The sequence below is a fragment of the Thyridium curvatum genome (assembly GCF_004353045.1).
Source record: "Thyridium curvatum strain D216 chromosome Unknown NODE_5_length_802575_cov_81.998223, whole genome shotgun sequence".
NCBI lineage: Eukaryota > Fungi > Ascomycota > Sordariomycetes > Thyridiales > Thyridiaceae > Thyridium > Thyridium curvatum.
The window spans coordinates 757740-772338 of NW_022156760.1; the positions used below are offsets into that span (position 1 = coordinate 757740).

Here is a 14599-nt window from a genome sequence, read left to right on the forward strand (position 1 = left end):
AACAGAAGGGTTCTGGCAGCGGATCGGATGATCAGACCTACAATGACCAAAGCCGGGACCCTCAAGCAATGACATACATGAACCGAAGCAAGTCATCTCTTATTCCGCCTTTGAACCAAGGGTGCCAGGAGAAAGCCGCCCATACAGAAGGAGCTACGTCTATGGAAAACGCATCAAAATCAGCAGAAGATGATCGTTCCAGTACCATCAGGGCTTCCAGCTCTCCCTCAAAAAGGGGTGGATCAGCAAAAAGGCCGCGGGGTAGAGAGGCCGACTGTCAGACTGCTGAGATATCATCAACGAAGCGACGGGTGAAAAACTCAAGGAGCCAAATCGACAGCCAGTCCAGAACCTGTGGCACGAGTGTACTACCGGGATCAGGAGGGACAACTATCTCTCAGGACGATCGTCGCCATGGAGCCTATGCTTCCCTCCAGCCACCCCCTGCGAATACTCGGGATGACATCTCACCAATCATTTCAGGACTGGCAAAGGATGCAGCTATTCAAACCGAGTCTCTGGATATAAGTTTCCTGACAATGGCGCTGGAGATGTTCAAGTTGGTAGAAGCCTTTGATCAGAGATGGGATGAACTACTAGAACGTGGGTTTCATGATTTAGAAGTTGAACAGGATGGCAGAGATGTGGTAGATCTTGCTGTCCCCGCTGCAAAATGGTGGGTGGAGTTGAGAGAAGCCTGCCAGCAACTATTGATGGACAGTGATTGTACCTATAATTCCACAAATACTTGAGAGATCAAATCTGCTATCAAGTCTTTAGGTTGCAAACTTCTGGTCAAAGCTATGTCTCAAAAGTGCAAGCTTACTGACTGTGGAGATGAACACCAGGATAGTGATAAAGGTACTTGTTTTTCATTCATTGACTAGTAGACTAGGTGCGTTTTCAGGCCTCTCAAAATCACAGCAGCTGCACAGGAGGCACTCATTCCACCAGTTCCTGCGATACCAGGGATTGCCACCAAGCTCAAGGACAACCCCAGCCGCCAAGATGGCCGCTTACCGACCCTCAGTGTATTTGTAGTACTTGAACGCGATGCTCGGCTTTGCAAAGTTGACAGTCCTCTTCTCCCAGGCTGAGTTTGCCCGTCGCACCCTCTTTTGCTCCTGCTTTGTCATGGCCTTGCCCACACGATCAGTCACACCGGCGGTGATCCGGTTCTCACCGGCAGGTACGACCGCGCGGTGATCGCGGCCAAAGTTCCGGCCGGCAATCTGCCTCTGGCTGTTTGCCGCCGGGTCCTCGCCGTTCTCAATGGCGAGCTGCTGGCGCTGAGCACGCTCCTGGTCGGTCGGGTAGTCGCGCAGGTTCTGGCGGAAGTAACGGTTGAAGGCTCTGTGGCCGACCGACCTGCCGGAGGGCAGATGCAGCTCGAACTCGTCGTAGAAGGCGGTGTGGGCGTGCTTGTGGGCATGGGAGTGCCAGCCGTCCTTCTGATGGTGAGAGCGCGGGTCCGTCTTGGAGTGATGCGGATGCTTGTTGAGACGCTCGTACTGGTGGTATGAAGTGCCCGCTGGGACGGCAGTCAGATCGTCGGAATCGAGAGACGATGCTGAACTGTCCGTCTCCCATCCGTCGTCCTCAGCCATGAGTTCATCGCCATCCTCGCCAAAAATTGTAGTCGGCCTCTTCATGCCCAGCTTGGCGCCACCATTGCGCTCATCCTCATCCATTGATTCGTCTTCATCTTCATCCTCCGATGAATCTGAATATGTGCTTCTGAAGTCATAGAACTCTCCAATTTCGAGCTGCTCCGCCTCTGTGGTGTAGGGGATCTTGCAATGACCCTTGTCGCGCATGTGGGTTTGGATTGCGAAAACATCTCCTTTGTACTTGCCACAGTAGAGGCACTCGAACTCTTCACGAACACGCTCTTGAAGCGCACCAATCAAGCCGTCAAGGTCCACAAGGTACTGCTTCTCCGGAATGAACATGCCATGAAACCGCTCCATGTGGGCAGCGTTCAGGAGAACGGTGGGTGACTGGTAGTTGCAAAAGAGACACGCTTTGATTGACGGTGCCGGGACAGAAGCCTTGGATGGAGTGGGTGTGGAGCCCGATTGCTCGCTGGCGTTCAAAGCTCTCTCTTCAATATCCATCTCTTCGCTGGATGGATGGGGGTTGGCTGGCCGCTTGAGCGGCGAGGTGTTATTGAGGTTGGCCTTCTTCATGCCCTCGATGACCTGCGAGAATTCCTCCTCGGCGTCAGCGTCGACTTCCGAGAATCCGTTGCGCTGGGGTTCTCCCAGAGAGAAGGTCGAGCTGACGACAGAGCTAGCGTCATCGTGGTGCGAGGTATCCGGCTTGCGCTGTGCGGCTGCTTCCTTGGCCCTGTGCTTCTGGCCACTGAGGTGGTTCTGATACGAGTTCTCACTATAATAGGTTCGCTGGCAGATGTTGCAAAGCTTCTCATAGCGGGCCTTGTCTGCTTGTGCAGAGGTAGCAGCCTTGGCCTGGAGGACCTTTTCGTTGAACACATCAGAGGAGATTGGGGGGAGAGACGCAACACGACGCTTGAGGTTGTATCGGTGCCAGTCCTGTCGCATGTGTCCCTTCTGTAGCTCGCTGTTTCGGAAGGCCACTTGGCAAGTGTTGCACGTGTAAGGGTGCGAGTCGACCTTGCCCGAGTCTGCCGGAGCAGCTCTACTGCTCGAGATTGTTGCCATGGTGTCGATGAGATGGTTTGCACAACTGTGAGAAAAGGGTGTGTGGAATGTCGGATGAAGTTGTGAGAAGAAGGTGAGACGAGCCTGAGCCTTCGAGTGCTGGCAAAGGGAAGTGCTCTAAAATAGGCAGAGAAGAGGCAGCTGGCTCTTGTGAAATCTGGGTTTGCGCAAAGAACTGGCTCGGTTGAACCTTGGTTGGGTCTAATATATTGCCTCGGATTTGCTCGCGGCTCCACCGGAATATATGGCTCGAGTTCTTGTAAGAAGAACCAAGGACAGGGCGGCCAGTCGCAACAGATTCTTCGTAACTCGACTTTCTGGCTACCGACCGAATGACCGTTCTCGTGGTAGAAGGCGTTGCTGGTGGCGTCTGGATGGGAAATTTTTGGTGGGCTCTCTTTTATGGTGGGGGTTTTGTAAAGTGGGAGAACGTCAGACCAAGGCGCTAAAATATCTGCTTATCAATGATATGTATGACTCTTATCGGTGGGCTCAGAATCGCCCAACTGCTGGCAGCTGTAGTCGACCAGCACGTCGACTACCTCTACCTAGGTACAAGTAGTATTCTTACTCAGTCTCGAAGGGGGGGAAATGAATATGCCATAAGGGACAAAGTAATAATTCGATTTAGGAGGTAAAGGTAAGGAGCGCTTTGAATTCCTAGACACGCAGAAAATTCGTGTATTGCTCGAGAACCTTCCAAGCAAGCATACTGTAATTGACGAAGATCGAAAGCCTCTTGGTCAGTCAGGTACTTGTAACTAACGACATGTAGCGCGGCATGACAAAGGTGCGTGCGGCGACTCGAGGCGGCCCAGTCCAGGACCAGTCAGACACGAGCAACCTGGAAGGCACATTTTGATCCCTGCTCGGCCGATCCGCCCCCGTCCCTGTCGCTCAGGCTAAGCTTGGTTTAGGGAAGGCCTCACGGTGATGCATCACCAACGGCTCTCCTCCGTCTGCCAGCCCTTTTGCGATTGCCAGGCAATCATAATTACTCGAAAACATCGACCCCCCTTTGCAATGACACGGCTCCTGCTGCTTCGCGACGTCCCCGACATCTGCTGAGCCCGACAATAGAGAGCCTGAGCTGGCATATCCTCCAGTCGGCCCAGTTGCGCGATCTCGGTCTCTGTCGCCGTGGGCTTTCCCGCCGTCCACGATGACGCGAGATGCGGACCTGGTCGCTGGTCTGTGGGAGGTGGCGCCATTTGCACGTCTACCTACGGATGCCCCAGCCGAGCTGAGAGACCTGATCGAAGAGATCGACAATCCAAAGAGGGTTTACGCCGTACACAGGGCCAGCCGGCGCCATGACTTTCAGTTACTTGTTCAGAGGCATGTCCACTTCCCTTCCCAGTTCATCGCGCGCACCACACTGACAACTTGTATGATTTGTCTTGCAGATACATCGTGCAGCTCCGAGATGGTTGCGGTGACGAGGACTGCTGGACGGCCACATGCTTTACTTGCCGAAAGAGAATCGTTGGGAGGGCTCCTATCCGAAGGTACAATACCACGAGTGCGAGAACCCTAGCAGTCTATCTCGCTAGCCAAGACAACCCTGAGGCTGGCCTCTGCCCGGCGCTCAGCCTGCCACGGTCCGCCCCAGCTGCTCTCGACTCTCTGATGTTCTCATCGAAGCACCACGGATATGCGCAGGAAGACAAGAGGCCGCGTGTCTTTGAGGGACAGAATGGACACGCCAAGACCAACGCAAACAAGTCATCGACTGGAAGAGTGAGGGTCAAATCCTCAGGTTCCCCGCGCGGGCGGAGCCAGCAAGGTGCTTCACCGAACCGCCATCCGCCTGCTACGGCCACGGTGTCTACCAATAGCGGTTCTTTCGCATCCATCCCCCCAGACCTCGCCATTACGGAGAAGAACGTCAGCAAGGACTACCGCTCTTTTGCTGCCAACATGTTTGGGACTGTTGCATTCAAGATGCTAGAGTGGTTGACACCCAATGCAGTGGAAGAGATGACTGAAAGGGCCCGCAAGCTCTACGGTGAAGGACCGGAAGGTTCTCAATCGACTTCGCCTCAGACTAGGATAAGAGACACCGACGGCGCCTCCGGTACTATTCCTTCATCCTCGAGGGATAGCAACAAGACGTCAGATCCCAAGCCGAACGGGCATCCGCCGAGAGCTGGTTCTGATGGACCAGCCTTAGCCACAGCACTCCGAGACACTAGTGATGATGGGTTTGAGACTGATCTCGCGACCCCTCACTCGTCCCGTCCCGATGAACCCCGTCGTAGATCAAGCACTCGACTCCGCGGTCTAGCATCAGCTACCTCGCACAGAAAAATTTCTGTCGATGCGTTTTCTCCAGATGCGGCGCCTGATGAAATGGTGCCTCCCGTACGATCTCCAAGATTACCGTCTATATCGGCCGACAAATCTGCTAAAGGCCCAAGACTGTCCTCGACAATTGCGAGGCCTATCTCGCAGTTATCTAACGCTGGGTTCTTCGACACTGTTTCGCTGGAGAAGATGCCGCCTCCCAAGGCCGTAGATATCAAGCCCATCACGGGACTGACACAGTCGGATGTCTGTAGTGATAGTTCGGCCCGCTCCAGTTCTGCAGCGTCTCCAGTTTCCGCCCCTACGCCTGATACTCAGTCAATCCCATCCTTTGACCCGGAGCTGGAGTCGACGTACAAATGCCTCCTACCACAGTCGCTTTCCGTCCTCAACGCCGAAGTCGTCGATTTCATATGCGATGTTCTTCAGGATGACGACACTTCCGAACGACATCTTCTCGAACCCCAAAAGGTGACTAGATTTCACAGCAGGCCCTCGAATCAGACAAGGGCGTTGCGAAGGAGGCAGGATTTCCACCCGCCCTCATCCTCAGCCGGATTGAAGCGAGAGTGGCAGCTGTTTGTTCAACAAAGCTTGTTCTACATCCTGGCGGACCCATACTCGCTCATACACTCCTTTACAAAGAACGGGCAACTATACGACTCACAAACCTTGTGGTACTGCATGCTTCGGTTGACCAGAGTCGCACCAAGTCTGGTATTCCACAGCTTGTGGATGGCGGCAGCAAGACTCTTCGCCCCGCCAAAGGCTGCCCAGTCTTTGCGTTCGCCACCAGCCAAGCTCTTCCCCAGGCAGGATGGCGTTCTTTCTAACGCGGAAGCTGGGGTAGTGATGTCTATCTGCCTCCACGCCTTGGTCGCCGCTGCACCTTTGGTTGACGATGCCAGGCAGCTGTACGACATGTCTCGCATTCGAGCCCACGGGTTGTCCCTAGCGGGCAGCGGTGCCATCGCTAGACAACCAACAGAACTATGCTTGCAATATGATGATGCATTCTCGAACGATCTTGCCATACGTCTGGCGCGGAGAATCTTTGCAGCGATACCTACTCGAAGATATTTTGACGAAATTATCGAGTACGGCTCTGATTATGACCATGACAATTACGAAGAACACGACGTCTTGAGTCCTTTATTTGCACAGCTGGACTTTCTGAACATGGACGCACTGTATGTCTTGGAGTTCACCTTTTCAGACCGGACACTCCATGAGACTCGAGTGCCGACGCTCCTCCTCGACTGGGCTAGAGCAGTTCTGCTACATGACTGGGATGGAAATCCCGAGATGCCAGGGGCCGGCCCCGTTGGCGGCGCTCTTGCCTTGATCGAGGCTATGTGTATGTACACAGCTCCCTCCTCCGTCGGTCAATCGCGGCTAACCCTTTGCGAAGACAAGCGACGCCAGGCACTTTTGCTGGGAGACAGCCAATTCCGTTCCGAGTATTTTGCGGAACGGCTCGACGAAGTGGAAATGCCCGTTGCGTGGCTCTCGTTTACTTCAACGAGACAAAGAGTGCATATCCTGGACTTTCCCTACATTTTCAACCCGTCCACCCTAGTCTCATATTTCCGATCTATCAACTTTTCGAGGATGAGCAGATCGTTCGAGGAGTCCAGCTCACTCCAAAGTCGAATGGGCGCTATCATTTCACCAGGAAGTCTCATTATCAATCCACATCATAAGAGCGTGCTCCAAGACTTGTTGAAAACAGCGTCTGCTAAGTATCTTATTCTGGATATTGGGCGCAAGACCGTGTTGAGAGATACCTTTGACCAGCTTTGGCGACGTGAAGAGCGAGAATTTCTGCGCCCTCTCAAAGTTCATCTTGGCGAGGATGCTGGCGAGGAAGGATTCGATTCGGGTGGAGTGCAGCAGGAATTCTTCAGACTCGCCATTGCCGAAGCTCTCAATCCCGATTATGGAGCTTTCACTGTGGATGAGCGGACACGGATGACCTGGTTTCGTCCTGCGTCAACTGAGGCCGATTGGAAGTTTGAGCTCATCGGAATGCTTGTCTCGCTGGCGGTCTACAATGGGCTCACTCTACCCGTGACATTTCCCAAAGCCTTGTACCGCAAACTTCTCCAGGAGCCCGTCACCGAGCTGCACCATATTGCAGACGGTTGGCCTGATCTGGCGAGCGGCTTGACTACATTGCTCGAATGGGACGAGAAGGATGGTGCCGTCGAGGATATCTTTGCCCGCACATACGAGTTCTCTGTTGAGTTGTTTGACCAGCCCATTTCTAGAGAGATGAACGACTCAGACACTTGGCCTCAGTTCCCCAAGACAGCGGCCGAAGCTGCGAAGGCGGCAGCGCTGTATGCGGACAACCCTTCTGACGCCCCGCTCGTCACGCACGAGAACCGCAACGCCTACGTCACCGACTACATCCGCTACTTGACCGACGTCTCCGTCCGGCCGCAGTACGAGGCGTTTGCGCGCGGGTTCCACACCTGCCTCCACCCCAAGTCGCTCACCTTGCTCACCTCCAGCCTGCTGCAGTCTGTCGTCGAGGGCGTGCAGGACATCGACATTGCGGAGCTGCGGCGGCACGCGCGCTACGTCGGCTGGGACGCGAGCCACCGCGCCGTCCGCGACTTCTGGTCCATCGTCAAGCGCTACGACGACCGCATGAAGCGCCGCCTGCTCGAGTTCGTCACGGCCTCGGACCGCGTCCCCGTCGGCGGCATGAAGAACCTGCAGTTCGTCGTGCAGCGCAACGGCGCCGAGGAGGACGAGGGCGGGCACCTCCCGACCGCCTATACGTGTTACGGGACGCTGCTACTGCCCGAGTACAAGAGCAAGGACATCCTGAGGGAGAGGCTGGCGATGGCGCTGGAGAACGCGCAGGGGTTCGGATTTGCTTGAGGGAGAAACCGAACTACCAACATGGCAACTTTTTCTTTTCCGGGCATACATGGCATGCATATATACCTAATAGCGTTTTTGAAGAATTGGCATGGTTTGTCATTTTAGAGCAGGCGGGAATGCCCCTGAGTGTGCTTTACACACAGTTCTTTTCTTCCATGTATATTTGACGGCCAAAATTCAGCGGAGCGAGTTTTCCTTACCTGGACATGAAATACTAGGCATATATTTGAGCAAATCGAGTCTCCTGTTCAAGCTCAAGGTCTGCTTATGTGACATTACCACCACTGGACTCCTACCAAGATCATTCCGCACGGACAAGGCTACGTTTCATAGATTTGAAGGACTCGTTGGTATTTTCCTGCGCCTGGAAAGACTCTAGATGTACAATACAGTAGTTTCCCCCCTCAGGTCTATCCTTTTTTTGTTTTTGCCATCTAGAAGTCCTCGTCCCCTGAGCCGCTCACAATAACGTTGTTGACCTTGAGCACCATCCTGCAAAGCTGCGTGGCCAGCATGAGCTGCTGCTTCTTGCCGATGAGGGGGTCGATGACAAAGGCGTCCTTCATGTCGTTGGAGCCGCGGCCCATGCAGTCCACGCCGAGCCTGCCCCTCTCCTCGGGCGTCTTGACCTGCTGGCTCTTGACCTCGGCGAGGGTGGCGATGGGGTTCAGGCCGCTGTTCTCGGCCAGCGCCATGGGCACCGAGTCGAGGGCCTCGGCGAAGGCGCGCATCGCGTACTGCTCCAGGCCGGGCGACTTGACGGCCGCGTCCTCGACGGCGAGGCTGCAGGCAATCTCGGCGGCACCGCCGCCGTACACGACGCGGTTGTCGCGCACCAGGTTGCGGACGACGCAGAGGGCGTCGTGGAGCGAGCGCTTGGCCTCGTCGATAAGCTGGAATCGGGTGTTAGTCGACGAGGAAAATCACATGTGCCAGTACTTAGACGGATTTCGAACTTACCATCTTGTTGCTGCCGCGCACAAAGACAGTCACTGCCCGGGTGTTTGCGCACTCCTCGATGACAAGCATCTTTTCTCTCGTCGTACCGAAGGTCATCTCCCGCACGATACCCGCAGTACCCAGCTTCTCTGGCTTCAAGTCCTCGAACCGCGGTACTATCCTACCGTTGGTAGCGATAGCAATCAGCTCGATCTCCGGGCCGCCGACCCACCGAACAGCGGGCAGCTTGTTCTGCAGCAGCAGGTGGTTGGCCTCGTCATCGAAACCCCACTGGCAGATGGCCAGGTTCGCGCCGGTGTCCTTGATCTGCTCGATCATCTCGATGAACTTCTCCCTCTCGTAGTTCTGCAGCTTCTTGAACTCCTCGACCGAGGTGATATCTAGTCTGTGCTTGGTCTTGGGCTTTGGCGGCTCGAAAGCACAGGTCAGGATGGCGATCTTGGCGTCCCGGACTTCTGAAGGCATCTGAGGGTGTGAGAAGTCCTTGTCGATGATGACACCGTTCACGAGAATGGTATCCTCGAGCGAGCCGCCGACCTTGCCATCGACCTTGATGAGCTCAAAGTCGACATCCTTGCGCTGCAGATCCGCTACGGACAGAACAGCATCGACGGCGATCTTGGCAAACTGGTCGTGAGCCTTGGAAACGATCTTGCTTCCTAGACTGGTGCGCGCAACCTTCATCAGGTTTTTGGTATCTGTCCTGCTGAACTCGATGACATCCGAGATCCGGTCGAGCTCGGCAACAGCGATGTCGCATGCCTGGTCGTAACCATCGGCAATTCGGATGGGATGAATTCCCTTGTCGATCAGCTCAGCAGCTTGCTCCAGGAGAGCGCCAGCCAGAACGACGACACCAGTGGTTCCGTCACCGATCTCGTCATCTTGCGACTTTGACAGCTCTACCAGGAGTTTGGCGACATGGTTCGAGATCTCCATCTGCTGCAGGATGGTCGCTCCATCGTTCGTTATCGTGATATCGCCGTCGGGGGAGATGAGGATCTTGTCGAGGCCGCGGGGGCCTAGGGAGGACTTGACAATGTTTGCGACCGTCCGGGCGGCGAGAATGTGTGACTTGACGGCCTCGTTGCCGTACTGGCGCTTCTTCTTTCCCTGACTAGATGGATTTGTAAGTTTGCGGGCGACAGCGGCAAAGGCACAACAAGGCAGGCTTACTCCCTGACGACAATGAAAGGCCGACCTTGGTCATCCTTCATCACCGCCGCTGTTACATGGGTTAGCAACGGTCGCATGCCCTGGATCCGACTGGAATCGCAGCTCACCGTTGGAAAGATCCAGATCTAGGCACACATGTTAGCAGGGAACACAATGTTTAGGAGCTGGGGAAGACGTACTCATCGCCATGCTGAATATCTGGAACTATGGCAAACTGAGAATAGATGTCCGAAAAGTTGAAAGGCGATCCACGAGACGCAACGTGGAGGATAGCTGGACACCTGTTGCTGAGTTTGGAAGCTATTAGAGGTTGTCACTAATCCACCGCGCTCTGTACCCTTTTCTTCAAAATGTAAAAATGCTAGAGCTTGGATTAGGCTCCACTGGCTCAATCAATCAGTCAATCAATCCACAGAGTCGCGCCTGGCCGCCGGGGAGCGGTGAAACCAAAGACCGCTATCACTATCGATAGCGCCTGGACAGGGGGGGTCAACTCTGGTCAGTGATGTACCCCTCCAAGCCAATCCACGGGTCTGGTGGGCTCAAGACTACAGGCAACCCCACCATGTTCTAACGTTGTCGTCCATGATGTGTCATTAAAGCTCGAGCACTTCATTTCACTTTTCTCTTTCGCGAAGCTACTTGAATAGCGTGGTTGGAACCAGCCCTTCTGGAGGTTTCTGACTTTATGAAATCTTCACCGACGGGTCAGCACTCTTTTCCTCCTAGACAACCATCAAACACAGCGACCTGTTACGTCATTCTTGCGTTGGACAGCTCGCCCATGGCGCAAAGATGTCGCGCCATCGCGCATATCAGAATTATGATTACCAGAATGATCTCGACGAGTATGAAGGAGGTTATTCAGACGAGGATGAAGGGGAGCAGCTCAGCCCTGAAGATCAAGCTCAGATGAACGAGGCCACGACAGAGGTCCAACGGGCACTGGGGAATGAGGCGAGCAAGGTCACAGTTAAGCAGATACAGGAGGCGCTATGGCATTACTACTACGACGTGGACAAGTCGGTCACATATCTACTCAGCAAATACATCGCTCCACCGCCAGCAAAGCCTGCCAAGCCCAAGGGACCGAAGCCAGAGAGCGCAGGTAAGCATCTTTTTCTCCTTGATCGTGCCCAGCAGCCAAGTGGCCGTCTTTTGTTCCGCCGAAGCAGACCAGCGAGCATCATTGGCATCCCGGAGGACTCCGAATCTCTACCCGAAAAGGTCAGGCCCACCTCGTTGACAATGTCCGAAGGAGCCTGTCACCGCGGACTAGAGTCCAACCGCATGTCTTTTGCCGCCTTCTTTAGCGACATGCCGTGGCTCAATATCCCCAAGGATAGAGAGGCAGTCTTGACCGCTCCGAGCCGGCCTCGTGGCGGCTTGTTGGGTGGTGGCACGGAACCCAAAGTTTCCAAACTTCAAGCGCTGGCAGCCGCGCGGAAAAAGAAGGCCGGCGAGAAGAAGTCGGAAGAAAAGGTGCTAGGCACTCAAGAAAAGATGGAAAAGCTTTCCATACAAGAAATTGGGTCAAGCTCGACGCAACACCAAGATTTCAAACATCACCCGGAAAAGACATCGGCTAGCAGGCCCTTACGAGGCGAAAACACCAGACCAGCCTTTGGGGGTCTAGCAAAGCGGCGCAAGCTCGCCCAGGATCAAGACCTCGAGTCTGGTCCCCCTTCTAGCCATGTATCGCAATGCACGCCTCCAGTTGACCTTCAACAAATGTCGCCAACCATGGACGCCGACGTTCCTTCCTACGCAAAGCCCTTGGAAGATGCTGAGCCGCTTCAGGCAGCTCCATCCGCGTTTGCAATGACTCTCACCGGATCTGCTTCAGCTAAACAAAGACGCTCGCCCTCTCAGCAGTTCTTCCTCCCTCCCTATATGGCCTACCACCCTGATTTGGCATCTGCATTCTCCGGGCCTTCCCCTGATGATGTGGTGTTGAATGCGCAAGCGAAAGGTTCGCTTTCGGGACAGGCAAGAAAGTAAAGCCAGATCACTGTACTGACCAACACGATAGCCGGCAAGCCAAAAACTGCCCCTGTGAAGAAGAAGGGTGGCGGTGACGATAAAGTTGACAGCGCCACGAACGGTGTCAAGACCCTCAAAGTTGACGATACGCCTCTTCCTAAGAGCAAGAACCTCAATGTTCTTCAGGAGTTTGAGAAGAAGAAGAGTAAAAAGACCGCCAGTTTCGTTGTGGTCGGTCACGTCGATGCTGGTAAAAGCACGCTGATGGGCCGTTTGCTTCTTGATTTGAAAGTTGTCGACCAAAGGACGATCGACAAGTACAGGAAGGAAGCAGAAAGCCTCGGAAAGTCGTCTTTCGCTCTGGCATGGGTTTTAGACCAGGGCACCGAAGAACGGTCTCGAGGTGTTACGATTGATATCGCCACCAACCGTTTCGAAACCGAGACCACATCATTTACGATACTTGACGCTCCGGGTCATCGCGACTTCATTCCGAATATGATTGCCGGTGCAAGTCAAGCAGACTTTGCGATATTGGTGATCGATGCGAGCACCGGCGCCTTCGAATCAGGTCTCAAGGGCCAAACACGAGAGCACTCGCTGCTCATCCGGAGTATGGGTGTATCACGGGTCATCGTTGCCGTGAACAAGCTCGATACGGTCAGGTGGTCACAAGAGAGGTTTGACGAGATCTCTCACCAAGTATCCGGTTTCCTTTCTGCGACAGGATTTCAAACCAAGAACATCAGTTTCGTCCCCCTCTCAGGTCTCCACGGCGACAATATTGTAAAGCGATCAGACGATCCTGCAATATCGTGGTACAAAGGTCCGACTCTGATTGAGGAATTGGAGAATTCAGAGCCAATGGCTCGCGCCCTACACAAACCACTTCGTATGACGGTGTCCGAAGTCTATAAGACCGCGCTCAGCCCATTGACCATCTCAGGGCGCGTGGATGCTGGATCTCTCCAGAATGGAGATGCCCTCTTGGTCCAGCCTTCTGGAGAGAAAGCCTACGTCAAGGCGCTTGAGCTCGACATGGAGCCCGTGGACTGGGCTGTTGCTGGCCAGAACGTCGTCATTCACCTCTCCAACATCGATCCTATCCATGTTCGGGTGGGAGACATCATTTGTGACCCGAACAATCCTGTGAGCTGCATCGACACGTTCACCATGAAAGCCCTTGCATTCGATATCTTGATGCCGATGCAGGTGGACGTTCACCGGGGTCGGTTGCATACCGGTGGTCAAATACAGGAGATCACTGCAATCTTGAACAAAACAACAGGGGCAGTCATCAAAAAGAAGCCGAAGATTGTCAAGCCAGCCAATGTTGCAAGGATTGTTGTCAAGATGGCGTCCAAAGTGCCATTAGAACCTGGACAGAGGGTCGTCCTTCGCAGTTCTGGGGAGACAGTCGCTGCTGGCTTGTTGGAGTAGATGAGCCAAGACGGGTAGACACAATAAAACTGGATTGCAACCAGCAATAACATTCGAGCGAGTATAGTGGCATATTTTGAAGGGGACAGACCTTTGCCTCATGAGCACTACGTGGAAACCACGTGTGTACAAGTACCTCACCTCTGCGGGGAGAGCTTTGAGGAAAAGGCATGAAACCTGATGTTCTTAGTCCTGTCTACGGAACCCGGATTCAGTTCATTGAAAGAAATCAGAGGGTGCTATATCTTTCCCTCTGCCGGAGTCCTAAGCCCGCGGACAAGGCAGCATCATAGAATTTGGAAGCTCCAGAACTCGGCTCTCTTGTCTGAGATGATTCTCATAGATGGGCTATTACTTGTACAATACTAGTCGGACAATTAAAAATAGTGACTGTGACTGGCTGCGCCGAGTTGAGTCGTAGGATTAGTGTTTTGTCCCCCACCCAGGAGCCTAGGGACCCCGTTTTACCCCTGCAAAAGAGGCTGGAAAGGACCTTGGAGGTCTACCGCCCCGCTGGTGCCGCTTTGCGCGGAAGCTGCTAGAATTGGTGGCATTTTTTCCCGCCTGGCGGCGTGAAGAGGCCACTGTGGCAGATTCTCCAGCTAGTCTAACTAAGGTACCTACCTAGGTAGCTCAGACACGGAGCCTGTTGGAGAAGAATTCAAGATACAAGTAGAAAGAGGTTCCGTCACGGAGCCACTGTGGCGGATGAGAGCCCATCTGACTCATACAAGTAGATATTTCAAGATGAATGATATCTGTTCTACTTGTACTTGTATGGAAGAAGGCATCGAGTGGCGGTTAGGCCTTGGCTGCTAAACAGGTATCTCGGGAGGGACTTGGCTCAAGAGGAAAGCAACCATCTTCGAAGGCATTTAGATCAAAGCGTTGAAGCAACAGGGGCAAATGCATGCATCGAACTGCTGCTGTATAAAGAAATCAAGCCTGAAATTTGCTGAACCATCAAAAAGAGCAGCAGCATTGCACAGATAAGTGCTATTTGAGCATCATGCAGCTGCTTGGTTGGACAAAGAAGGAACTTGACGGTGAGAATGAGTGATGGTTTCGATGGTTTTCCATCTCAAGTCTCCTTGGAGAAGGTGGTTCCATGTACCGATACAAATGGAGCCTCCTCACCGCTGTGTAGGGTCGGC

General features: G+C 53.9%; 4 protein-coding genes across 4 annotated transcripts; 2 read left to right on the plus strand and 2 right to left on the minus strand.

Annotated features, from left to right (window-relative positions):
• Positions 1-1016: 1016 nt before the first annotated feature.
• E0L32_001454 (uncharacterized protein) lies at positions 1017-2684 on the minus strand (the record flags this gene model as incomplete). Its single annotated transcript, XM_031135535.1, has 1 exon — positions 1017-2684. One exon carries the CDS (start codon positions 2682-2684, stop codon positions 1017-1019), a length of 1668 nt encoding a protein of 555 aa, XP_030991968.1.
• Positions 2685-3846: 1162 nt separating this feature from the next.
• E0L32_001455 (uncharacterized protein) lies at positions 3847-7883 on the plus strand (the record flags this gene model as incomplete). The annotated part of the gene is made up of 2 exons (XM_031135536.1): positions 3847-4007; positions 4091-7883. 2 exons carry the CDS (start codon positions 3847-3849, stop codon positions 7881-7883), a joined length of 3954 nt encoding a protein of 1317 aa, XP_030991969.1.
• Positions 7884-8320: 437 nt separating this feature from the next.
• On the minus strand, positions 8321-10211 carry E0L32_001456 (uncharacterized protein; the record flags this gene model as incomplete). Its single annotated transcript, XM_031135537.1, has 5 exons — positions 8321-8779; positions 8847-9963; positions 10023-10071; positions 10130-10147; positions 10202-10211. 5 exons carry the CDS (start codon positions 10209-10211, stop codon positions 8321-8323), a joined length of 1653 nt encoding a protein of 550 aa, XP_030991970.1.
• A 606-nt stretch (positions 10212-10817) lies between these two features.
• E0L32_001457 (uncharacterized protein) lies at positions 10818-13445 on the plus strand (the record flags this gene model as incomplete). The annotated part of the gene is made up of 2 exons (XM_031135538.1): positions 10818-11994; positions 12055-13445. 2 exons carry the CDS (start codon positions 10818-10820, stop codon positions 13443-13445), a joined length of 2568 nt encoding a protein of 855 aa, XP_030991971.1.
• Between the last annotated feature and the right edge of the window lie 1154 nt (positions 13446-14599).